We start from the raw sequence: 24,678 nt of genomic DNA on the forward strand, positions 1-24,678 counted from the left end.
ACACAGCTTCACAAACTTAGATATATTTTCCAGTTATTTCCTAATATATCTCATATAATAAAAAGATCACTTAAATGTTGGAATGTTAGAGGTGAATCAAAATTCTATATACCACCAGTGCCCAGCCTACCTCCTGGTGATGTCATATTTATGCATATTTTCTGTCCTGTGGTTATTATTGTCTGTCTCTAACAGTACAATTCTCATTGGCTGTGTTACATTCAGCACTTTCTTTACTTTTAGGCAACATGTGGTAATATGTGCTGGAAAGATCAAGCTCACATGTTAATCCAGGTAGCCGGCTAATATGGTGGCTAAGATGAAACCTTAGCTTTAGTTGCTATTTATGTGTGGAATGTATGTGGCATATTGCCGTCAGATTTACCTAACGGCTGCAAATAGAGACGTATTCATTAGCCTGACTGAAACCTGTTAACATGCTGTTCCTGTACTAAGTAATCTGTGACCGCTTGACCCCGTGCTGTGTGCAAGGTGCCTCGTGCACGCAGTGTTGGGTGATGGGACTAGGAGTGAGGAAGGATGCAAGCATGTGTCTACAAAATACAAAAACAAGGATAACGAGAACGAGAACCGTGCAGAAAACTGTCAAAGACCCCACCCCATCCCCACCCCCACCCCCACCCCCAAAACATGCTTTCGTTCATAGAGAGCTACTATGTAATATGCTTGTTACTCACACACTTACTGTATTGGCTTAAATAGTTGATGTTTAGAGCGACAAAACTGACTACAGTATTGAGAATGCACGTTCAGTCTTAGGCCACTGTTTGTTGTTTTAGCAATAGTATAATGACCATATATAATTATTTCTCAATCTCTTTATTAATATACAAACAGAAAATAAAGGAAACGTGTACACAAACTGAAATGTTCGGAACAAAATGGCTTCTACAGGCAAAAGTCAGTATTTAGCATGACGTCCCTTGGCAGTAAGCACATCTTGAACTCTTTTGGGGAGACTGTCCTGAAGTTTGCTGCAGAAATCTTCTGGTATATAATACCATGCTTCTTTCAGCACTTCCCAGAATTCTTCTTTAGGCTTTTCCTGCTACTTCTGAAGTGTAAGGGGAAGTCACACTAAATGCTTGCCACTATAGCATATAGAAGCTGTTTTTCTCCCTGTATTGAAATATTGCCTGCACATTTCCTGTATTTTCTGGGTGTATTCTAATAAAGAGACTGACAAAAATATTGCTAAAACAATTATGTTTGCCTTAGACCTTTGCACAGTGCTGTATATGGACTCACAAGTTGCACCTGTGAGTTAAAAGCCTAGAAACATACCATATGTACATATATGGCCACTGGGTATATTCTATACTACTGCCACTGCAGTACACAACTGTTCATTCAAGTCAAGGGTGTAATCTGATAGAGGGCAGTGTTAAAAACCAGCAATGCCACCCACAGAAAAAAGACCAAAGCAGTAAAAGAGTCAACAGAGAAAGAAAGTAGGAAAACCTTGCTCCGAGTTAATAGTCGCAACACCCTAAAACATCACCTCCTGTGTAGCCCAACATTCATTCATTGACTTCAGGTTATTTGGTTAAATAGCCAGCTATGGAAGACAGCCAAAAAACAATGCATCTGCCCATAAGACTTGTCTCACTAAACAAGATTTATTGCTTAAGCACTTCAAGTTCAAGTTTGAGCTTACCCGGATTTTCTGTCCCATGGAGGATCACATTTTAACAGGCCGCTGACCTCTCAGGTCCACGTCACCCCTCTGCCCCGACTCCCAATTTGTGTATATTTGGATTATATTTTTCCATGAAGGCTTAGAAGCAACTTAAACAAGTTCCATACAGTGTATACACAGTTTTCAGACACTGTTTCCCCACACACGTTAGCATGCTTCGGAGTACTCTTAAAATGGATTCAACTCTATATATCTATAGACAATACAGCACTATTACAAATCAATAACAGGTTTTGGAATGTTTTGTGAATTCGTTAAAAATAAACTGAAATATTCCAGATACATAAGTGTTCACTTAGTACTTGGTTAAAGCAGCAATGTCATCAGCAGTGTAGACACTATTAATTTCATTATGAAAACACAAACACATTTTATTTTAGGCCTTCCTTACTGAGACCTACATAACAACACTTTGTTAAATTAGTTCCATTCTTCTTGCATTAGTGAGTACTGTGACTGGTTATTCTCCAATATTTAAGGGTAACAAATGATAGGCCTTTCTGTCATCACTGTGCTGAAACGAAACAATCATTGTGTTGCAGTACGTAATAACACTTACGTGCTTTTACAAGTCAAAAAGGACATGAAACAAATTCAGTCACATAAACTCGAACCCATACTCCTCTGTAATGTACTGTCAGGCACACTGTACAAAAGAAAAAAAAAAACAGAGGACACATAAGAGACTTTGTGAAGTAGCAGTGCATCATAAATTAAACCTAACGCACGGTTATTACATATGACCACATGCAAAAGTCTGTAAAAAAAAAAAAAAACTCGAAGGAAGGAAAGTCATGGGATGTTGTTAAGAGAAATACTTTACTTTGTATTTGACATGTATTGTATGTTGTATATGTGATGCTTGACTATATTTAGACTTTTATTAACATCTGTTTATCTTTCTTTAATTTCACATGGAAGGAGAGCAAGTAAAATGTCCTAAAGCTATTTATTTAATAATATAATATGTAGCCCTGTCCCTGATTATGCAAAATGTTGGTGAAAAGTTGCTCAAGACATATATTCATCATAATCCTATGAAACTGATGGAAGGATGTCATTAGTAACAGAATACAAAACTGGACAGATACATGGTTCTGACCTACAGTAGTACACTGAACTCCAGCTGCAGCTACTGAAGCCAAAGGCATTTATACTATAATGGCATGCATTTGTGATGCAGATGTATTCTACTGAAATAAAATGTTGCGCTGCACTGGATAAGTAATGTTAGCACTACACTGAACTAGGCATGTTTCCCTGAACTGCAGTATTACTGCACAAGGTTTCTCACAAGGTTTTACCAAAGGTTTCTCTCTACTGCAGGTGTACTGCACAAAATCACTTATGTACTACTCTAGATAAATCGCACATACACAGCACTGGACTGCAGATGTACTACACCGAGTTGCATTGCACTAAATTGTATCTGTAACAACCAACGCTTTCCTTCATGCCCACCTAATTGAGCATTTCATCAGGTTCTGTCTTTAATCTTTTTTTTGGTAGCATCACGGTAGACTTACATATATAGTCTATCGCCCGAACCAATGTGTGCTGTGCCAATGTGTATTCCTCGAATAATAGTGTTACTATTTCCAAGTTGTAATAACAGCAAAAAAAAAATTACTACTATCATTTTCAATTTTTAAAAATTTGTAGGATCAAAATAAAACGTTTTAAAATGGTAACACATTTTTATTTATTTTTTTAAAATAAAGTAAGTATTACTGTTGAAAATGCCGACTCTCGTTGCAAAGATGCATAAACATGAAGCGTATTCCCTCAGCCCTTCCAACTGCTAGCTAGACTGCTAGCTAGGCGGTGAATACCTGATTGGATTCTGCATTTGTCTTGGCAAAACGAATCACTTGTACATTTATAAATCAACGAGCACATCTGAGAAGCACTGATTTCTTCATCACACCTAAAAACGTGGAATGATGCTTCCTGGCTAGCTAGCTAGGCGTCTTAGGTGTCTTTAGTAGGCTTACTTGCTAACGTAGTTATGTTAGCTAGCAAAGTTAGGTATCCTAGCTATCTAACTATTCAAGCTGGCTAGAAAAGACACATATTTAGGACGGTAGGTCATTGCAGTTAAAGATTTATGTGTAGGTGGAGATTTGTCTATCTAGCAAGCTGTTAGTCAAATGTTAGCCAGTTACCTAGTTAAGGTGCCCTTCAGGTAGCTAGATAGGCTTGCTCAATGAGCATTATCAAGTATTTATCAAGTATCCAGTTAGCTAGTATATAGCAGTTTTATATTGTCTGGCACTAACTAACTCCGTATAAATTAACCAGTTGCTCAGCAGTCAGAATAGCTAGTTAGCTTGCTAGCTATTTACTAGTCTTTAAAAAAAAAGTCCATTGCAACAAAAATGGACATTGCCTTTTAACTTGTGAAAATGGAGGAAGATGATACTGGACTTCGCTCGGTGTCTCTAGCTGCTGGAATGATTAATGCCCCATCCGAGGATGAGAAGCCCCTGTTCCATACTAACCAGAGCCCTGGTCCCTCCGAGCCATTCCTACTGTCAGGAAATGGTGACCAAGTACCATACACCATTAACAGATACCTACGGGACTACCAGCGAGAGGGAGTTAAATTCATCTACAACAGCTATGTGAAGTCCAGAGGTTGCATTTTGGGTGATGACATGGGCCTTGGAAAGACCGTTCAGGTACACTTATGTGTAGTCTTGTTCGTATGGACAGATGTAGTCATTAAGGAATTTGTAGATTAATTTTGCCTACATGATATCCACCTTTGAACTACTTGTGTTTGACAGGTCATCAGCTTCCTGGCTGCTGTTTTGCAGAAAACAGGGACATGGAAGGATGTTGAGAAGAACAGGCCAGAGTTTTTGCAGTCGCAAAGGTCCTGGAAACCATCCAAAATGAAGAGGGTACTGTACATAAACTTTCTGTCATTTTGGTGTGAACTTACTTGTCTGATTCATTTGTCCTTGTGACTTTACTTCATGGTGATTCCCTTCTCTCTCTCTCTTCCATATTTACTAGGTTTTCCTCATTGTGGCTCCCTTGTCCGTGCTTTATAACTGGAAAGATGAGTTGGACACATGGGGCCACTTTAAAACTGTCATTGTACATGGTGTAAAGAAGGAGGAAGAACTGGCCCGTGTGAATAGAGGACGATGTGAGATCGCTCTGACCACATACGAGACCCTCAGACTCTGTCTAGACCAGTTTAACAGGTAGCGTTACATTGCTGCAGTGTTTCTCACAAGCCACATTTGTTTATAAAGTATCCCATATTAGTTTTCATTATTTGTCACTGTCCTCCAGTACTTTACCTAATTTGATTTCCTTGTTCTGCACAGTATTGACTGGGCTGCGGTCATCGTGGACGAAGCTCACAAGCTTAAGAACCACAAGTCACAGATCACACAAGCAATGAAAGATTTAAGATGTAAAGTGCGTGTGGGACTGACGGGCACAATTCTCCAGAATAACCTTGAGGAGCTCTGGTGTGTCATGGATTGGTGAGTCATGGGTAGAACCGTATCATTTTCTGTCCCCCCCCCATTTCAAAATACATCATCAGACCTTTTTCTGTGATTTCAGGGCCATCCCTGGGTGTCTCGATTCACTGGCCAGTTTCAAGAACAAATTTTCGGACCCCATCGAACAGGGCCAGAAACACAGCGTGACAAAGAGGGCTCTGGCAGAGGGCCGCAGGGCTGTTCAGACTCTGGCTAAAAGATTGTCCCGCTGGTTTCTCAGGAGAACCAAGGCGCTCATCAGCGAACAGCTACCCAAGAAAGACGACAGGGTGACCTCCAAGAACCATTTATCCTTTAGTTGCTACCAAAACATTTTATTGTTTTAATCGTAATGGCCGTAACCCTGTTTACACCCTAATAAAATGGGCTGATCTCGTCACACTCTGGACCCTTTGTAGGTTGTGTACTGCTCTCTGACGGACTTCCAGCAGGCCGTGTATCGCGCCGTGCTCGACACGGACGACGTGACTTTGCTGCTGTGTGGCTCACAGAGGTGCCAGTGCGGCAGCGGCCGTCCCAGGAAGAAGTGTTGCCAGAAGTGCAATTCAGATGGCGTGCCCGTCAAACACATGTACTTCAGCTACCTGGCCATCCTGAGGAAGGTGGCCAATCATGTTGCTCTGCTGCAGTCAAAAGAAGGCACCAGTAAAACACAGGTAGGTGGTTGAAAAGGGCTTCTCATATCTGTATCTGAGGATACTGATGCAAATTCACAGATGATAGATCTAGGCATTTAAGCATAAATATAGATGATTGTAGATTAAATGACTCGACAAATCAGACAGTGTTTAAGGGAATAAATTGGCAAAATATTAAATTCACAAAATTTCCCATTTATTTCATGTGTTTTGAATCAAATAAGATATGTCTGATATAAACGTGTTTCGTGTCCGACGTTTCCTTTTATTTATTTTGTGCTGGAGTTTTAAAGCTCATGTAAGAAGCAAATTTTGCAAATTGAGATGGAATACTTAATACATTTTCTGTATGCATTTGAACTGAGCTTTTGTAGATTAATGACCATGAATTATGTCTGTAGGATAACTGTGTGACAAAGAGTATCACACAGGAGAGGGCAGTGTGACTGTCAGCCAGGAGGGTAAATGTGTATTCTGGCAGAAAGCTAGCTCTCAGGTCTGGGGGTCAGGACACACATTTACCACCTGGAGCACCAAGGTTAAAGGTCAGGGATGTTTTTTTCTCTCTGTCTTTTCTACAGTCTGTCATATTTCATATCCATATTTCATTTTGTCACAGGAAAAATATGTGAACTCCATCTGTGAAAAAGTCTTCACAAAGTTTCCGGACTTTACAGAAAGATGCAAACAGGCAGCATTTGAGGCCATTTCAGACCCCAAGTACAGTGGAAAAATGAAGGTATTTAGACATTTTTATAGTCTATGTAAATGGTTTTAACTAAAAAGCATATGAGATTCTAAAAGTTTATAAGTACAGAATTTTGGATCCTGTCGTTCACCATGTTTGATTGCCCTCATCACCCAGTACACTACCACACTAAAATGGCTCGAAAAACTAAACCCTTCCTTGGCCAGCTCTGTCTCTGGAGCCGTCCAGCTAGCTGTGGACACACTTCCTTGGGAAATAACAAGGGCATCCTTCTTAAAGTCCATCCAAAGGGCACGTCCCCCCTCCCGGCACAGTACGCGGAGTGTGCTGTTACCGGCAGATGCCGTCTGTGGCCCCGTCAGCCGCACACACACGCTGCACGTTCTTCTGCGTCAGAAACGAAGAGAGAAGGCACAGGGGGCCCTTGTTAACGTACATGTATCCCTCACGCCTTCTCTTTGCTCTTCTTTCGGAAAGGCCTTGTTTTGTGTTGCTGGGAACCGTCTTTGTTTGCCAGCTCCTCCTGTGCCATGAATCATCTGTGGTTTTCCAGGTCCTGCAAAGGTTGCTGAGTCACTTTATCAAAAGGAAAGATAAAGTTCTGCTTTTTTCGTTTTCCACTAAGGTGAGCTTGTTGCCCATGTGTGCTGGTCTGAGTTTATTCCTTAGTGCGGTGATCCTAGCTCATTTTTTGAGTGTTGTAATACTTTAGTGTAGTTTTGCAGAAGTATTTTTTTATGACTGAACCAATCAAAGGATAATGAAATGGTAGTTACAATTCCATTTTTTAATGTTGCTTCTTGAACTCTAGTAACATGGTTTAAAGATAAAGTTTAATGATAAACTTTGATGATTGGCCCCAAATCATTACATTTAACCTCAGCAAAACCACAACAGTGTACACACATTGACTAAGTAACTGTAGAATTAAGGCCATCACTTGTAAAGAACATCGAATTCAAAATGTATCAAAACAATATTTTTTATCTAATCCATGACTTAAAGCTTGTAGCCTTGTAAACGTTAATATAAATGAATGCTTTATGCATTATGGACTAGTATGAAGCAAATCTAATTGGGATCTTCATTCTCGTGTAGCTTCTTGATGTACTGGAGAGCTTTTGCATGGCAGAGGGTCTGAACTACCGCAGGCTGGACGGAACCACCAAGTCTAAAGAGCGCTTGCACATCGTCAAAGAATTCAACAGTTCTGGAGATATCAACCTGTGCCTGGTCTCTACCATGTCAGTGCTATTTGAATGTTGCATGAGAAGCATTTATTTATTTGGCGTAACACCTATACTTTTACATTATTTTATAAAAATTATTATTATTTTTTTTTTTGTAAGGTGAATGAGTGCTGTTTGCAGGTGTTGCAACCATTAGGTATGAAGAAGTTGTTTATTCACAGTTTGGAGTTTAAAAGTGGACCGTGTGGTTTAATGTTTGCCTCTAGGGCTGGCGGTCTTGGACTCAACTTTGTTGGGGCTAATGTGGTTGTGCTGTTTGATCCGACATGGAATCCAGCAAATGACCTTCAGGCTGTTGACAGGTCAGCACGTACACGTGTGTGTGTGTGTGTGTGTGTGTGTGTGTGTAAGCTTCTTCTGAAGTTCAAATTCGCTAAGCTGTTCTGCTTGCTGTTGTAATACTGTCCCGTGAAGGTAGTCCCTCTGGTAGAAGCTTTGCATAATAGTGCAGAGTTGCACTTTGCAAGGTTCCAGACTCGGCAGCACTGTGTGTTGCGTGTTGCCAGGAGCCCTCTAGAATGTTCTACGAGACTTTTTTTCTAATTTCCCCCTTGCCACGTAACACACGGGCCAGCTGGCATTCTTAGTGTTCTTCCGCATATACAAGGAGCCGCTACACACACGGGAGGAGGAATGCTGATCTTTACGTCATGTGGAGTTCTGGGAAAGTAGTAGTGTTGTAGTGAATACCCTTTGGTTTTAATCTGCAGGGTGTATCGCATCGGGCAGTGTAAGGATGTGACCGTCTTTAGGCTCATCTCCCTGGGCACAGTGGAGGAGGTCATCTATCTGCGTCAGGTTTACAAACAGGTAGCTAGTTCCGCCCATCCACTAATTCTGCTGTTCCACTCAGATTATACAAAAAGGGCGGGTGAAATTAGGAGCCTTTGAGAGACACCTCTCATGAAATAATGCAATCATCAGGTGAGTTTTGATAACATAATGCATTAGTTATCTGAACACAATATACTTATATATAGTACATGTATCTAAAAAGGGGTTATATATCTAAAAGGGGGCTAACGGATTAATGCAAGGGACATTTTGACTCGATGGTGCACAAAACTCCCTAGTTATTATTCTTATATCTAATATGTTCCAAAGTAAAGTATAATTGTTTGTTTGTTTTTTAAACCACAGCAGCTGCAGTCCTCGGTGATTGGGAGGGAGAACGCCAGGAGGTACTTTGAGGCGGTACAGGGTGCGGACGGCCAAGCAGGAGAGCTGTTCGGCATGCGCAACCTCTTCAGGCTACAGACTGATGGAACCTGCCTGACGCACCGCGTCCTAGCGGTTAGGGCACTCTACACCCCCCCACCCCTGAGAGTGGTGGGAACTTTGTGTAATTTTAATTGCCCTGACCTGAAGTTGATGGTAATTTGTATCGGTGTTGCACGCACCTCAGCCGTCATGACGTCAGCCATGCGGCACAACTTGGACTTTCAGGTCTGAGGAGGTCATGGTTCTTCTATTGAATCGTTTTGCAATGACTTGAAGGAAAGTGCAATTTGCGTGCGCGTGTGTGCGTGTGCGTGTGCTGCAGCGGGAGGGCCAACTCGAGGTGGGGATCATGACGGCCAGCACGCAGGCAGTGGAGGAGAGGAGCACAGGCCCGGTGAGCAGCTGCTTTCTCCTAGACCCCTGGCAGGAGCACTCTCCTTTCCCATCCTCCTCCCCTCCTCTTTCCCAGACATCCCCCCCCCCATCCCTCCATTCCCACGGTAAGGACGGGTACGACAGCCAACACATGGATGCAGTTAACTTCCCACCCCCGGACCACTGGTGAAGACCACACGGAAGTGTGTGTGCTATCTTTATTGGGTTTATTTACCCAGCAGAAGAACTTATCGACTGTTCTTCCTTGAGAAACATCTCACACGCAGGTCTCCATAGAGGCGGAAAACAGAAAGAACTTTCTGTTAAAACCTGACATAAACTGTTGATATTCCAAGTGTTGGTTTGTAAGTCAATAAAAACAACTTTTTAAAACAGGGTACGTTCTTTTCTAAACAGGGTATGTTATTTGTTTTTAACAGGGTAGGTTCTTTTCTGTGTCTGGGTTGCATAACTTATTGATGAAATTGTGTGTTGCTTTTATGACAACGAATTTATGTAGTCTAAAAACAGTTAAATTCACGAACTTATTAAAAGTGATGTAGTTCATGCATATAAGGTTTCCCTCTTCACAATCTATTACGTTTATCTTTTGTAATATGTATTAAACATATTTAATTGTGGGTGTTTGTAGGGTCCAGGGTCAGGAGGGGTCTCCGGACAGCATGGTGGACCAGTGCCGGTGTGTAGTGCGGGCCTCGCTGATGGTGAGATCCTGGAATTCAGCAGCAACAGTGAGGACGAAGACCCCTGCGGCTCCCAGGCAAACATGACGAAGACGAGCGCAGGGGCGGAGCCTGTGCCGGGCGTCACCCTCTCCAATAGCACAGGCCTTTCCGCGCTGCTACTGAGGCACGTGGTCCGAATGGCACAGGGGTGCTCGGACAGCAGCGAGGAGAGCCAGGACGACTCGGATACGGAGGAGAGCCAGGATGACTCGGATACGGAGGAGCCCCGGGCGACCGAGGGGGAGGCAGACGGGCGCCTGTCGAGCGACTCGGAGGAGGAGGGGGAAGGAGATGAGGCCGAGAGCCCGTGTAGGCCTCCAGCAAAGCAGAACCCCGAGCCCGGCGTCACAGCTGGCCGTGTAGGGGACGAGCCCGTCCAGCGCCACCCAGCTGAAGGGCAGCAGAGTGCCAGAGAGGGCAGTGGAAGTGAGCGGAGGCTGGACACCCGAGGCAGGGTGGCAGGAAGGAGTCGGAGGCTTGTGGACGATATCAAGTCTTTTACCTCTTCGGAGGATGAGGCTCTGGTGAGAAAGGTGAAGGGTCACATCTCAGCTTCACGCGAGGTAAAATCGGGTCTCGGGTGCCCTGTGAGTACACGGAACACTCCTGTCAAATCAGTCATGTTCGCAGGCTTGAGAAGCCCAACGGCTCAGCCAAGTCCTGCATCTGAGCCCAACGCTGGAACCATAGACACGTTATTAGGTACATAACAAATCCTCCAGCAGGTGGCCATTGCACAAGTGGAATTTGTCTGATTTTCTGGGGTTTGCCAAAAGAACCAAACTGTTTTACTTCTTTGCCCATTTGCCGCTCGTAGGTGGACTTCAGGAAGTGAGGTACACCCACTCCAATCAGAAAGTAGTGGGCTCGAGCCGAATGGAGAACCGCCTTAGCCGTGCTGCCTTGCGAGATGTTTTCAAGCTCAACAAGCACTCCCAGCTCCCAGCCAACCACCTGTCTGACCTGTCAGAGGGACCAAGCCCAGCGGAGCATTATATCACACAGCAGGTGCTTGGGTTGGGTTGTACATTGTCTAATGTTCACAGCAAGGGTTGGGTAATAACGTCATAAGGATTGTGAAAATTTCAATGTGTAATGGAATTTAAAAAAAAAAGATGATTTTTCATTGAAATATATTTAAAGAGGTAATTGAGAGATATTACTTCAGTGCAGCTAATGATGTCAATAAGCAACTCAAAGATGTACACCAGCATGTGCATTTGAAGGAAATAGCTTTATAGTATGGCCCCCAAACCACCATGGACCGCGATACCCTGACTGGTTATGGGGGGGTTCGCTTTGTTTGCTTGTGTTGCAGACCCAGCGTGACTCCGCGCGTGGTGGGGAGGAAGGCCAGACTCCAGCACACCCCGAAGGCCCTCGACTGCGGCACCAAGTCGTCCACTCCATCAGGGCCTCCCACCGCACCCCCAGCGTGACCCTTAGCGTCGGCCAGACACCCGCCGCTGTCCGCAAGTACGGCCGAGACGCGGCTCCTTCCTCTTCGTTCTTTTACCGCTGCAGCCACTACACAGTTGACAATATCGTATGACACAATCTTCATGGTATGACCGTCGAGGTGTTTCGAGTTTGAGACCTTCCTGAGAATGCTTTGTAACGTTCAGCAAATGTGTGCGCGGTTCGCCGTCTGAAAGCTCAGAGACTCACTACCCTGTACATACTATATTCGTATTAGCGCTAAGCTCCTCAAGCTAGATATGTATCATTTTGCCCCTCAAAAGGATTTTAAAGAAAGCACTTCCACAGTGCTCTACTTAATCATGTCAATTGAGCCGAAAACGCGCACCTACACACACACACACACACACACACACAGTGAGAGGAAATTCCTGGTAGCGTGGGGCTATGCGCCAGTTCTCGCCACAGCTATGGCATGCCGCGCCCCCGCCCGGCCCCGACGGGGAGGGGGGAGACCACCCCAGAGTCCTCTCCCCCTCCCTATTCCCTATTCCCAAACCCGGCCAAAACTCAAGGCATGAGCAAAAGCCTTTTCAGTGAAAGCCTTCTGCCTCCCCACTCACCCAAGGACAGCCCCTTCCATCTCTCCCATCATACAGTTTGTGTCTGTAATGGAGGAAGAAATGCGTGTTTGTTTATACAGGTTTTCCCCTCTATTAAGTCTGCGGTTAAATGACTTGAATCCACACAGGCGCGTTTTATAGCCAGTGCCTTGCACCTTGTTTTTTCCTTCGCAATCCTCGAATGGTAGCAGCTTCTCATTAGAAGTCATGTATTTTTTAAGTATTTTGAAGAATTTTGCTTGCGTCCGTGGTTTTTGCGTGCCCCCCCTTTGAAATCGCCTGCTGCTGAACTGTCATTGGCACTATTATTTGCTTCAAAGTGTTAACAGGCTTTCTAATGTTGCCTCGGTCCACTTAGAGTTCCACGAAGCTGCATTAAAGTTGGTGGATCTTGCTGATATACAGAGAGACAAAAACTTATCATTACAGCTGTCTTTCCATAAAAAAAAAAAAAAAAACCCAACTACATCTAGTTTTACATCTAGTTAATTATGCTCCAAAAAAACAAGGCATAATTTGTTGCATGTAAAAGTCTGAGAATGTATTTTGTGTGTGTAGGCAGTAATACTGTACGCTCTGTGGTGAAAAGCTTCAGCAGATGTTTTCTGAACTTGCAGAAATCAGCTAGAAGAAATGGCGCGATTCTTTGGAGCCAGGTGTGTGCGGGCGTTTGCTGAAGAGCTTGTGGAGAGCAGCTCAGCACAGCGACTGAGCAAGCTAGCTCAGTTCTACAGCCACAGGAGCCCTGAGCTCACGGACATCATCGAACAGACGTTTTCTGAACCTAAAATGGAGCCGAAAGCACGGGTTTCACCACCCCCTTCAGCCTGCAACGCCGCCAAACAAGGACCTACCTCGAAAAGGTCCCTCCTTACCTCAGTTCAGAGATCTCATGAAAAGGTTCTGGAAGAAGCAGGTGTAGCATCAAAAAAGAAGAGAATGACTAATGCACGGCATACAAAAGACCTCAGCAATCGCTGTATGGGTCCACCTGAGCTTAGAACCGAGACGATCTCTCCACCTGAATCAGGCCAAAGCCTGTCGGAACTGCCTCAGGAACCCTATTCAGGCGTCCAACCTCAGTCTCAGGCAAACCCCTCACCTATGACCCCGCTGGGTCGAGTTAATCCTTCGCCACTCAGACGAACTCGTAAAGACCAGGTGTCTCCTGCAGAATTCTCCAGAACTGACCTTGCAGAACCAGGTCCTGCCCGGGCGAACAAAACCTTCATTACTGACCTCATAGGTGACACCTCCATCCTCGACGACCTCCTCAAGCCGAAGAGAAGTGGCGAGCGGCTCAAGCTCGCGACAGCGCCCATGGCCGCACCGACGGAGAGGGTCAAGAACAAAGGCAAAGACTTCTGGGACATTTTGAACGAGGGGAACATAGAGTCCATCGATAAGCTAACAGACCTGTCTCAGGTGGAGAAGGTCTGTAGGAGCGCCGCCGTCTCTGGAAGGTCCAAAAGGGAAAATGAACTCGAAAGCTCTCAACTCTGGAAAAAGAATGAGAAGTTTCTGTGGAAAAGATAGAACAGGACTATGCAGAAAAAACTCAATGCAGGTTCTTGGCATTTGAATGAAGTGTAAAATTACTAATTATTTTTACAAGATGGTGACACTTTTATGAAGTATTAATTTATTTTAATTAATTTGGTTTTATTTTCTTGTTTGACACTATATATCGCTCATGTGAACAGTTTTGACTCAAGTCATCTTTGTATTTATTTTGTTTTTCAGAATCGTGTGTTAATTTATTAATTTAACACTATAGCCCATTACATTACAGTCTCAAAGGTCAAAGGATGTGTCATTAATTTGGTACCATGGATCAGGAGTCTGTGAAGTTGCTACACTGAAGTTGCTAATCTGTTTAACCAATTCACTATTTTGGGCTTCACATGACATCAGACAAAACCACATGAACTTGGTGGTCTGGGGCCTCAAACAAAAACAGACCTACCTGTATAGTTTTAATATAAAGGCTGGAATCTCAATGTTCCCAACTTTTTTCTTATTTTGAGAGGAAACGTGGTACTGCCTAGGTTGGGAACAACTGCTGCTCTTGGTGCTTGACTCTTGTAAACCGAGCCGTGGGATTTTGGGAAGTTCTGCGTTTCAGCCTTCATAACTCAACCTGTTGTGCTATTCAAGAAATAACAGTAGGCTAGTCCATGAAAGCCAGGTGGAACGGCTTTCCCAGGAACACTCCCACATCCACCACTGCTGAACCAAATCAGTCTGTCTGATATATTAGTAGACATTTTGCCCTTATAGTAGGATCTATTCCAAAAAGTCAATGTCTCTGAGAAATTCCTATGTTAATATAAGAGAGATTAGTGACCCTGCTGGACTAATTTGACTAAACGAATGAAATGAGGAACCTCCTTGCATTGTTACGCTTTGTATATTTGCCTATGCTGTGTGAGGGTATGTGTGTATATGCGTGTATGAGTGACATGCAGCTGTGTTTGATGTCGCTCAGCTGTTGCTCTGCCGGAGGAGGAGGAGAGAACTTCTGCTCTCTCAATCCTCCTCCTCCTCCTCCTCCAAAGGCAAAATGAGAAAGTGCTGATGGCTATCAATAAACACAGAGACGAGTGCGTGCTGCGACAGGACACCCGAGCTCGCCCCTGGAGACGGCAGCAGGAGCTGTTGCCAGCGCTTCTGGGAGGTGTAGCGGTCGCGCTGTTTTGGGCGCGCACACAGACGCGCTCTCTTCTGCGAAACTGCTGCACCTGTCTGGACGGGCAAATTCTGAAGAATGCCCCTTGTGTGTGTCATGCTTTCATAATGCCCGAGCTGTACTTTAGATCACCGTCTTCATCTCGGGAGAGTGCGACACCTGGAAGTGTCAGGGTCTGCTGGCTATCAAAAGCGTGCAGATTTCAGCCAGTGTAGTAGATGGAACCGTTGCTTTTCCGCTGAACCCAGCGATATCGAATAGTTCTCTTGGGAAGGGCCTTTTTTATTGTTGAAAAACACTTCCAGACATGTCCATTTAAACTGGGTCCACACCGCTGCTATCAGTGGGATCTTACTGAGTATGATATGTTTTCCGAAGCAAGATTACCATGGGTTGAAAGTTACTGATAAATCCACTCAGTGTGACAGCTATGTTTACTCTTAGACTTAAGCAAAGCACGATAGCCTAATGAAACCCCTTTCTGTTAGTCGTTCATGGGAAAGGACCGTGATTATGATGGATTCTAGAACTGCTTTTAATGACAGCAGACTTGAAAAATCTCAGCATGGTCGGAAAGTATGTGTGTTCTCCTCATCTATTCATACGGCAGCCTCTGCTCCACTGTATTCCACCATTTACCATGTGATTAGCTTGTGTAACTCTTCCAGTAATGAATCGATGTCTGACACACCTAGAGAGGGCCCCTGACTCTCACCGGGCCCCAGCAGGGCCTCAGCAGAGCCCCAGCAGGTTCTGACACCTGATTCATGGGTTGACAGGTTCTGGTGGTTTGGATTCTTCAGCACATCTGAAGGAATGCATTCCCCTTTGTGCACTCATTTGAAAATGTAACAGTTATTTTAGTTCCTGAGAGAATTACTGAGCAGTAGTAAGTTCAGCTTGCTGGACTCAGTCGCTTTTGAGTCGTCCTTGCCTGCAACATGTGGGCATTAAAATCATGATCTTGTTACGCAGATCAGGGCACCCGCTGTTCAGAACTGATTTAAAGGCAAAGATGTGACTCGTTAAGTTTGTGTGCATGAGTGTGTGTGTGACGTGGGAAATGGCTTCACTGATTGGACTGCAGGTTCAGACGTAACATTTTGAGATGGGCTGGAACCCACCCTGCCCTGTTTATTTTGCTGGGAAATTAGTCCAGAAAGCTGGTTCCCCATCATTAAGAGGGGCCCACGGGCCTCAGCCACAGTGATTTTATTCCCCTGTGCCGCATGTGTAAGTTCCCCATTTAGCCTCTTGCCTCGAAAAACCATTAGTAACTGGGTATCACGGTTATCCCTCCCTGTGCCCGCCGGTGCCAGTGGCCTGGTGGCTGAGGTAATTTCCAAAACTGTGCATTTTAGCCTTAAGCGATAACCACAAGCCTCTCCAGTATGGCCCAACTGTTTGGCTGGAACGTTATACACATCCACTAAACAAAAGCAAATCCCAGGTTTGTGAGAAATTCGGTGTTTACTTATTTAGCCTGTTGGGCCGTGGCAGCTTGCACTCCTGCTTGCTTACATTCTTCTGCGTCTATTTGTGTGTGTCCCCTTTGCATTAGCCAGTTCAATGATAGGCCAAACATTCGATAGCCAAATCAAAACAACAACAAGCTTACAGTGAGGGACCCCACTTTGATTCTCGACTGTGCTTACGCCATCTTTTATCCAGCGGGGGAAAAAACAACCAGGACTTCTTTCTATTAGGGTAAATATTTACCAGTGAGAGATCAGCACAGTCTCTCTGTTAGGCTGCCAGAGATCAGTGTCATTTGAGCCACTGTTTAGGGAACTGGACGCTCGGTAAACAATCGTTGCCCTTCCATCTGACTGCTGTTTATGTGTGTAAGAACTAAAACTCCTTAAAGGCAGGCCACACAAGGAAAGCTCACTGAGGTGGCAGGAAGTCTGATGCAAAATGATGACCGGCACACTTTTGTTCTGTGACGAACGTGGCATTAAACGTCTCAAAGTGAATTTAACCTGCCAGTCGTATAGAACATGGATTTGGATTCACTCTGAGAATAGTTTGTAGATAGTCCAAATGAATGAGTAAAAAAACCCTTGAAATCTGAAAGAGAATAAAGCAGTCAGCACACTTGATTTCTTTGAGATTTCTGTTTTTTCCTCTTAGACTATAATCTACAAACTATTCTTAGAGTCCCATATGTGTACTCCAGTATCCATTTCCAAATAACATTTGTCTGCGTAATGTTACCATTGTGTTACCTTCTCTGTGGAATACATACAAAATGTACTGTTGTGCCTGACTCAGTCTAAAACTAACCACTGATTTAAATGTATATACATTAAGTTCCGTAATCCAAAAAGCCACATGCAGTTTTTTAGTCCCGAGAACAAGAGTTTTCAGCCATAAAGTCTAATTGTAAAGGTAGAAAAAAAACACCATTCTTTATTTCACACAGACTCTCGTTATACGCACTTTCTCCACATACCCTTACATAGCGAATGCTGTGAATGCTGCTATATTGTGTCGCCTGGAGCGATCATCTTGAAATTTGCATTTTATTAGAAGATTCAGTTTGCTAAAAACTTGCAACAATTGTTCGGGTAAAAGAGTTTTGCATGGGATGATGGCGAAACTCATAAAAAGTAGAGCATGGAGGTAGACGGTGATGAAGCAGGTGGCATATTTCTTATAGGCTTGTTTGTTTTATCTCCAAAGAACTGGAGACGAGGCATTAGATTTGCAGTGGAAATTCCCTGCAGTAAAACCGAAACATTTTTACGTCAGTTAAAAGTAACAGTTATCCTGTCACACTAATTTACAGTTTGAATTGAACTATTCAAGGATAAACAACTTTATTAGCTGAAGTGCCTGCTTTGCAACGCCCCCCCCCCCCCCCCCCGGCCACGTTTGTTTATGTCCTGTATCTCTTCATGAATTGTTTGAAGTTTGACTCCATACTTCAGAGAGAGTTAGTCCAGCTGCTGTGCTGAGAGCTGTCGACGTATAGAAACGAGCTAGAAACGAGCAAAGGCTGCCCCCTACTGGCCAAGGTGATGAAAGTGACGGTAAACGTGTAAACACGCTTTGCTGGGGTTTTTTTTAAACTCAGAAGACAAATGACTGATTTGAACTCCCGCTTCCATTCATTTTCAATGCAAATCGGTCAACTCTTGTATATTAGGTTTTATTTTGTAAAAACTGTTTTGAGGGAAAAGGCAGTAGTGCACGCTGTTTGTGAAAAGGAGAAGATAGGTTATGCTTTTTCTAGTGTACGAGCGATGGTTGTCAAATGCACATTAAATTTGTTAAGTGGCGCCGATGGTACAATGACCTAAATATCAGACGGACGCTTTGAATCGTAATTAGGAATGTCCACGAGGTGGAGCCATATATCCTAATACATTTTGTCCCCCCATATTATCTTGTTGTAGATGCATGTGCAGGTGTTCGAGTGCTTCAAAAATATAGTTAGTTAATTAGCATTTTTGTTTTAAACAAACTTTTAAAAAGTGCACCAAAAGAATTGTTTCAATATTCCTGTTTCTCTCTCTCTCTCTCTCTCTCTCTCTCTCTCTCTCTCTCTCTCTCTCTCTCTCTCTCTCTCTCCAGCTGGGTCACCTAGTCCCTCACCACTGTACGTACATTTTGGAATAATTCTACAAAAAAAAAAAAAAAAAGCCTTCAGTGCCGGTCAAGTCGACCAAACACTATGACAGTCTGATCCTTTGTGTTGCTGGCGTCCCCGGTGAGGGGTTTCAGATGGGGACATCATCATCTAATAATGCTAACAAAAGTAGCCAGTCCCAAATAAGTGCAATGCAGAGCAGTTCAGAGGTGCTGCACTCAGGCCCCCACCCTCTTCTTCACGAACTCCTGAAAGCTGTGTTGAAAAGCCTCACTCGTCAGGACCCATTTGGGAATGTTCTGGAAAAAAAAGCCCTGCAAGACACAGGACATGGCTCAGGGCACAGCCAGGGCTGGCTCCTCTCTACTTGGACTCAATATGATAGGATCTCCAGTACCTCTTCATAGTCAAGAGTAGCATTATTCCTTATAACGTTAACAATCAAATGGCTTTTTTAAAATTACCAGAATTGCATGTCTGACACTGCCATATGTTTGATCGCCAGCTTTCAGATACGCCAGCGAGCTCGTAACGAACGCCTCAGCAGTGAATGTAATCAGGTCTTCTTTTTGATAGCCCATCATCGATGTGGAGACCCCAAAAGGAGACACTGTCTGGGGGAGAGTCAGGTTGTGTAATATGCTTTTGTGACACAATTAATTTGGTTTTTATATTCTGTTCTGTCTGTTTTGTCTTTTCCAGTCGCTGATATGATTCGTAAGGTAAGTTTGGTATTAGATGAAATCCACTGGGGGCTTGTGTAATGGATATTGAATTTTACCTGAACAAGAATTCTTTTGGACTTATATTCAGCTTGCAGACCCTGTGAGAATCTCTCAATAAAAACCTGAGGGAGATGAAATCAGAAGTCAAGTGTTGGTTAACCATAAATGCTAAAGATACACGTGCTGTCAAAAGTAAGGCACACAATGGTAAAGATACACACACACGGTGAAAACTAAGACACGGTGTATCTTGGTAAAGATACACGCACTATCAAAAGTAAGATGACCAACCAACTCAACAGCTTTTGTGTAAATTCAGTCTAAAGAAAACTCTGGTAAATTAAACTTCCCATACTGAGCTTTCCCTTTTACACTGCAAGGGTGAATTCAGCATCTTAGGTCTTGAAACTGCAGAACCCATCCTCCAGAACAAGGATGTGACTGCTGTAGAGAGAGACCTTGCTCTGGCTCACGTTTGGATGTGCTCTGCAATCCCTGCACTGCTGAATTAACACGTATAGTTGGGCAAAAGTGAGGAGTGCGGAACGACCTGGAGTCCTGGAACAAGTTCAGGAATCTTAGGAAACGTGTAACTGAAGTTACCGTATCATAACTCGCAGCATTGGGACAGATGCGTTTCCTCAGCTATGGTTTACGAAGCCCTTTGGAGACATTGCAAATAGAAGTTATACAAGTTTTGAATCCGTGGGTTTACCAGAGTCCAGTCTATGTGGGGCGGATTGATTACAAACGCACAGCCGAGATAACTTCAGCTTGAAGTTTCGACTCAAACGGAAGGTCACGCTGCTAGGGAATGGAAAGAGCTAAACCGCTATGAAGCGGTTTCCTCACAACGTCGCTGAGGAAAGGCGCAAGTAAGGATTCAGTCTTCACTTCCTGAACCACCTACACTGAACCACCTTTGTGCGTGCCACCCTCTACCTTCCTAATTTCTAAATTCCAGAACGACGTTTAACCACTTGCAATTAGCCGGACGCTTTCACGAAGGCCGCGCGAGACCTGGAAACCTTAAGCGTAGCTACTCGTACTGACCTTTGTTGCGATGTATAAAGTGTACAAGGGAAAGGGGACTTTGGCGATGCCGGAGGACACGTTGAGGATGACGCCTCGTCCTCTGGAGAAACAGAGAGAGAATGAAACTGCCCCCCCCCCCAATCCAACAGCACGAAGAAGAGGTGGAGAAACGCAGAGCGCTCTAACCTTTCCACCATTCCAGGGAGCACGATGCGGCACATCTGCGCTGACACAAATCACATGTGTGAATGTCGTGAACATACTAACTGGCACACGTAGGACCTCCTACGCTGGCGTGAAGTAAGTTAAAAGGGCGTTTGCCTAGGCTGCTCCATTTGCACAAAAGAGAGTCATTCGCACATATAGTTATTATTAAGTTTTATTTTATACCACCTGTGTTTTATACTCACTTTCGCCATGGTTTTGACATTACAGTTTATAACTTGATGTATTTTCTGTGAGAAAACAAAACAAGCAGTGGTCATGCTGCGGCGTTTTGACAACCTTAACGGATTACACTGTAGATCAAAATATGTAGGTTTCATTTCAAGACTGGGGGAGACTGCTCACGCCAACTTACCTAACACATTATATGAGAAGTATGAACAGGAAGTATTGGTGGGAACACACCCTCCCTCCCCCAAAACTCTGCCTATGTTACAAATGTTCCACTTATCAATGGTATCTTGAGTGTGCATGGTATATTCAATATTTGCATTTTCACTATACTAAGGAAAAGGGTAAATCATTCGAAAGTCAACATACTGTAATACTATCAATTGTCTGATGCCATGTCAAAAGTGGCAAGCACAAATTTTTGTGGCAGAATTTCTATGCAAAAAACAACTATAATTTGTCTATGATTTAGCATTAGTGCAGTATTTATTAGCAATGTGAAGAGGGTGCCCAGCCTCTCTGCCTCATGGACTTGTGTGTGTCCATTGAAGTGTAGGACCTATACACTATCTTAATCTACAGTTGCCACCTACATCCCCATACACACACACACACACACACACACTCACACATACACACTCACACATACACACTCACTCACACACACACACACACACACACATACATACATACATGGGTGTAAGGGCACATGAAATCACCCTTTGATCACAAACAGGTGTTTTGGTCATAAAGCACAGTGATGAAAGAGGCCACTAAAGACTGACAATCAATACACAGTGTGCAGGACTCTGGTGGATTACAACTCTGGTCGCTACTGGTGGATTACAACGTGAACTATGAAACGTACAGCAGCCTATCTAGCACAGTGGTAGGTTAGGTATGCCCAATAATGTGTGTATTTCTGTCTATCAGTGTATATTTATATGATACCCAGCTTACCTCTTCCAGGTAAGTTGTTTCCAGAAATTTGCAAGGTATTTCACTTGGCAGGATGCCCACATTGTTAACTGTTAAGGCATAAGAATAAATGGTTAGCTCAGATTGTGCCTTACAAATCTTTGTCTGCTCTGTCCAAACGCAGCTCGACGTAATCAGACGCACGACTCGATGAGATCCGAAGCCAACCAACCTAAAACGGCAACATCCAGCCCGCGGAGGCTCTCCTGGATGTGTCCGTAAATGTTGTCTTTGGTGAAGTCCGCACTGATGAGTTTGACCTTCCTGCCTGTGGATCTCTCTAGGGAATCGGAGAGAAGGAGATCGACCCCCGTCATCGTGGAGCTCAACCCGGAGTCTCTAGTGAGAAACTGTTAAGACACACTCTACCTATGTTCCTCGCTGCTTTCTCCAGCTTCTCTCTGCTCCTGCTGATGAGAACCACGTTGAGGCCATGTCTCGCCAACTGCAAATAGCCATCGAGACGTTTCCCGTCAACCTCGGCAGTAAATCAATTGGTGACCGTTAAAATCTATACTGGGGGAGTTAAGGCACTTAAGTTTACAAAACTGAAATAATGTGACGTTACCTGTAGTGCGTAGGCGTGTCCTATTCCCTCCGAACCCCCCGTGATCACTGCACCACAGAACACGCTCCAGGTTTCACGCCAACGCAAAACGAACAGAACATAATGGCGCACGGTAGAATATTATTGAAAGATTACGCTATGTCCAGGCGATGATGTTCACGCTAAAACCTGGTGAAATTTATTACAGAGTATAACAACACCCATCATGTACAATATTTATTTTGCCCAAAACTTCCAGGCACCCATCCAGCTGCCTAGAGACTGGGTATGTTATTACATTTTGTACATTTCTTGATCATATACAGTCAGATTTTCTACTTGCTGTACGGGACATTAGTTGTGCCATGCAGGACTAGATGACCTTCCCCCTTCCAGTCTGATAGTTCTTTCAGTTACTGTAATGATAATGCCAGAGAGGCTAAACATTTTGCATCTGTGTCTTGAAATTGACTTGCTCATCCTTTACCGTAGTCAAGGTAGTCTGGTGAGTTGTAAAAACATTTGTGGAGGTTTTGTAAATCTGCATGCATGGTCAGATAAGCCACTGGTAATTCCCATGATGAACATTTATTGATTTGTCTGATTTGAAGGATTGATGACATTCATTTAAATGTGCTCCTTTAAAATTGAAAGTATTCAAAATATGCTGAGAATTTTTCCCATTGGCAGTCCTTTTCACACACACTAAGGGACTGTAGGCGTATGCGTGTGTCATTTGTTTAAACAGCGTGTACTCAAGGAGACAGTGTGTGCCCAGATGTTTGATAAAGAATCAGCGACAGTGTGGAGCCAGCGCTATCTTCCATCGCTCCTTGATCTGTCCTGCTGCGTCTTCTCTCTGGCATGCAGAACTTTCGAAAGATACACTTATTTAAGATCTCAGACTTCCCATACCAGATTATTGCTAGACATTCAAATGTAAACATCAGCGTTCCTCCCCCCAAAGAATGCCATTTTGACTTTAAACCGATGAAGCTCCACTCAGATGGATATCTGTGCACGTGAGCTTACAAGTTTCAGTGCTCCTAGTTCACAGGGTTGTACTGGCTGGACCGTACTAAGAGGTTTAACATGGTTTCCTACAAGGAGCACTCTTTTGTTGGTTTCGGTCTGAGATGCGGTATCCTTAACACAGATTTTCTTTTCCGTCTTGTCTGCTGTAATGATTAATTGCTTAAGGTGAGGTTGGGGTAATGAAAAGTGATGTATCACATCTTAAAGTGGCAGAAGAAAAAACATGCGAGCACACACACACACACACACACACACACACACACACACACACACACACACACAAAAGGAAAGTGAAGGCTAGTACATGAATGGCCATTCACACACACCAAGTAGAGGGTCTCAAAGTGAAAGAATAGCTTGCTTGCAGAAGGAACAAAGTTATGTTAATTCTTGTGAGCTTTCTTTCCCCTTAAAGCTCTGAGATGAGCTTTTTTTAACAGCCCCTTGAAGCGGACGGAAAAGACAATCAGTAATAATGCGCTGGGGAACACAGTGTTCTGATTGCCTCTTACTCTTCAGGAATGGAGTGGAGGCAAAGCTTGGGAACCAAGAGACAAGCTGAAAGAAATTCCTGCGGAAACTGAGCACGCCACTTGCAATGTGCAGTGCCCAACAGAGGGGGCCTGTCTTTTTTTAGGAAATAACGCAAATACAATTCTTGAAAGAGATTATAACCTCTAAGGGAATGACAGGATAACACTTAAAAAAATTTTTTTGACCGATCATGGTGAGAGAAAACTACAGAAGAAGAAGAATACGAATACTGTTGTAATAATTTAGCACCTCAAACTCAGTTAATTACAAATTCAGCCAATAATCTATCTCTGCAGTTTACAGTTGTATAACGCATTGTGCCTAAACTGAAACAGTTGTTTACAGTTGTTTTAGGTTTGCAATCTTGAATTACCCCATCATTAAAATCAGTTGAATTAAAGACGAAATTAAAGACCAACAGCCATCTATGAAAACAAGCAAACTGAGCAAATTTACAAATAAATAACTGAACATATAAAGATGCCAAATATTTCCCAATGTTTTTTTTTTTCTGTGTATTGATTTTAATTAGAAAGAAAAGCTGAAGATATGTGTCCTCATCTCACCTGCCCATTTTCCCATGGAGGTGAAAAAATTCTCAGGAAGTGGGTACCAGAACTTTGGAAAAAGCACCATCAACATACGCATCAGTCTAATGCCACAAAAGAAGACAGCGCAGACGCCTACCAGGATGAAAACGAACTCGATCAAAGCCATGCGGTTAGGAGCTCCCCGCAGGGCAGGAGTAGAGTGAGTGTCAACCGCTAGCCTGGTCCCTCTCTGTCACTGGGTTCTCAGAACAACCCACCACACTCCTACTAACTGACAGCAACCTCACCCAATCAGGCCACACCCTGGCTGTTGCTAGGTTTCACATTCCGAATTGCCTTGGCTTATAGGAAGTTGTGCTGGTCTTTCT

The 24,678-nt window shown here is 43.6% G+C and overlaps 2 protein-coding genes across 3 annotated transcripts; one reads left to right on the forward strand and one right to left on the reverse strand.

Annotated features, from left to right (window-relative positions):
• Positions 1–3,517: 3,517 nt before the first annotated feature.
• ercc6l2 (excision repair cross-complementation group 6-like 2) lies at positions 3,518–14,615 on the forward strand. The gene is made up of 17 exons (XM_027031692.2): positions 3,518–4,401; positions 4,510–4,626; positions 4,742–4,935; positions 5,062–5,223; positions 5,306–5,513; positions 5,643–5,900; positions 6,502–6,621; positions 7,145–7,216; positions 7,690–7,835; positions 8,048–8,143; positions 8,552–8,651; positions 8,982–9,134; positions 9,385–9,456; positions 10,090–10,885; positions 11,001–11,191; positions 11,502–11,659; positions 12,843–14,615. Exons 1-17 carry the CDS (start codon positions 4,126–4,128, stop codon positions 13,759–13,761), a joined length of 4,038 nt encoding a protein of 1,345 aa, XP_026887493.2. The 5' UTR covers positions 3,518–4,125; the 3' UTR covers positions 13,762–14,615.
• A 3,439-nt stretch (positions 14,616–18,054) lies between these two features.
• hsd17b3 (hydroxysteroid (17-beta) dehydrogenase 3) lies at positions 18,055–24,488 on the reverse strand. 2 transcript variants are annotated; one of them, XM_027031690.2, is made up of 11 exons: positions 24,326–24,488; positions 22,212–22,258; positions 22,013–22,088; positions 21,816–21,923; positions 21,626–21,693; positions 20,680–20,724; positions 20,456–20,490; positions 20,288–20,369; positions 19,291–19,356; positions 18,974–19,123; positions 18,055–18,823 (listed from the first exon to the last, which is right to left on the reverse strand). In XM_027031690.2, the coding sequence occupies exons 1-11, from the start codon at positions 24,474–24,476 to the stop codon at positions 18,728–18,730; spliced, it is 924 nt and encodes a 307-aa protein (XP_026887491.1). In that variant the 5' UTR covers positions 24,477–24,488; the 3' UTR covers positions 18,055–18,727. The 2 variants fall into 2 exon arrangements, with proteins under 2 accessions (XP_026887491.1, XP_035377710.1); XM_035521817.1 differs by having other exon boundaries at positions 22,013–22,121.
• Positions 24,489–24,678: the final 190 nt, after the last annotated feature.

Source organism: Electrophorus electricus, chromosome 23 (genome assembly GCF_013358815.1).
Source record: "Electrophorus electricus isolate fEleEle1 chromosome 23, fEleEle1.pri, whole genome shotgun sequence".
Lineage (NCBI taxonomy): Eukaryota > Metazoa > Chordata > Actinopteri > Gymnotiformes > Gymnotidae > Electrophorus > Electrophorus electricus.

What these genes read in the sequence shown, in the direction of transcription:
- ercc6l2 (XM_027031692.2), top strand. Translation starts at nt 4,126, where the DNA reads ATGGAGGAAGATGATACTGGACTTCGCTCGGTGTCTCTAGCTGCTGGA. An exon ending in AGTACAGTGGAAAAATGAAG is followed by an intron (nt 6,622 to 7,144) that starts GTATTTAGACAT and finishes GTGGTTTTCCAG; the next exon opens with GTCCTGCAAAGGTTGCTGAG. An exon ending in CTGTGCCTGGTCTCTACCAT is followed by an intron (nt 7,836 to 8,047) that starts GTCAGTGCTATT and finishes GTTTGCCTCTAG; the next exon opens with GGCTGGCGGTCTTGGACTCA.
- hsd17b3 (XM_035521817.1), bottom strand. Translation starts at nt 24,476, where the DNA reads ATGGCTTTGATCGAGTTCGTTTTCATCCTGGTAGGCGTCTGCGCTGTC. An exon ending in AAACAACTTACCTGGAAGAG is followed by an intron (nt 20,725 to 21,625) that starts GTAAGCTGGGTA and finishes GTTTTCTCACAG; the next exon opens with AAAATACATCAAGTTATAAA. An exon ending in GTGTCAGACATGCAATTCTG is followed by an intron (nt 18,824 to 18,973) that starts GTAATTTTAAAA and finishes TGTGTCTTGCAG; the next exon opens with GGCTTTTTTTTCCAGAACAT.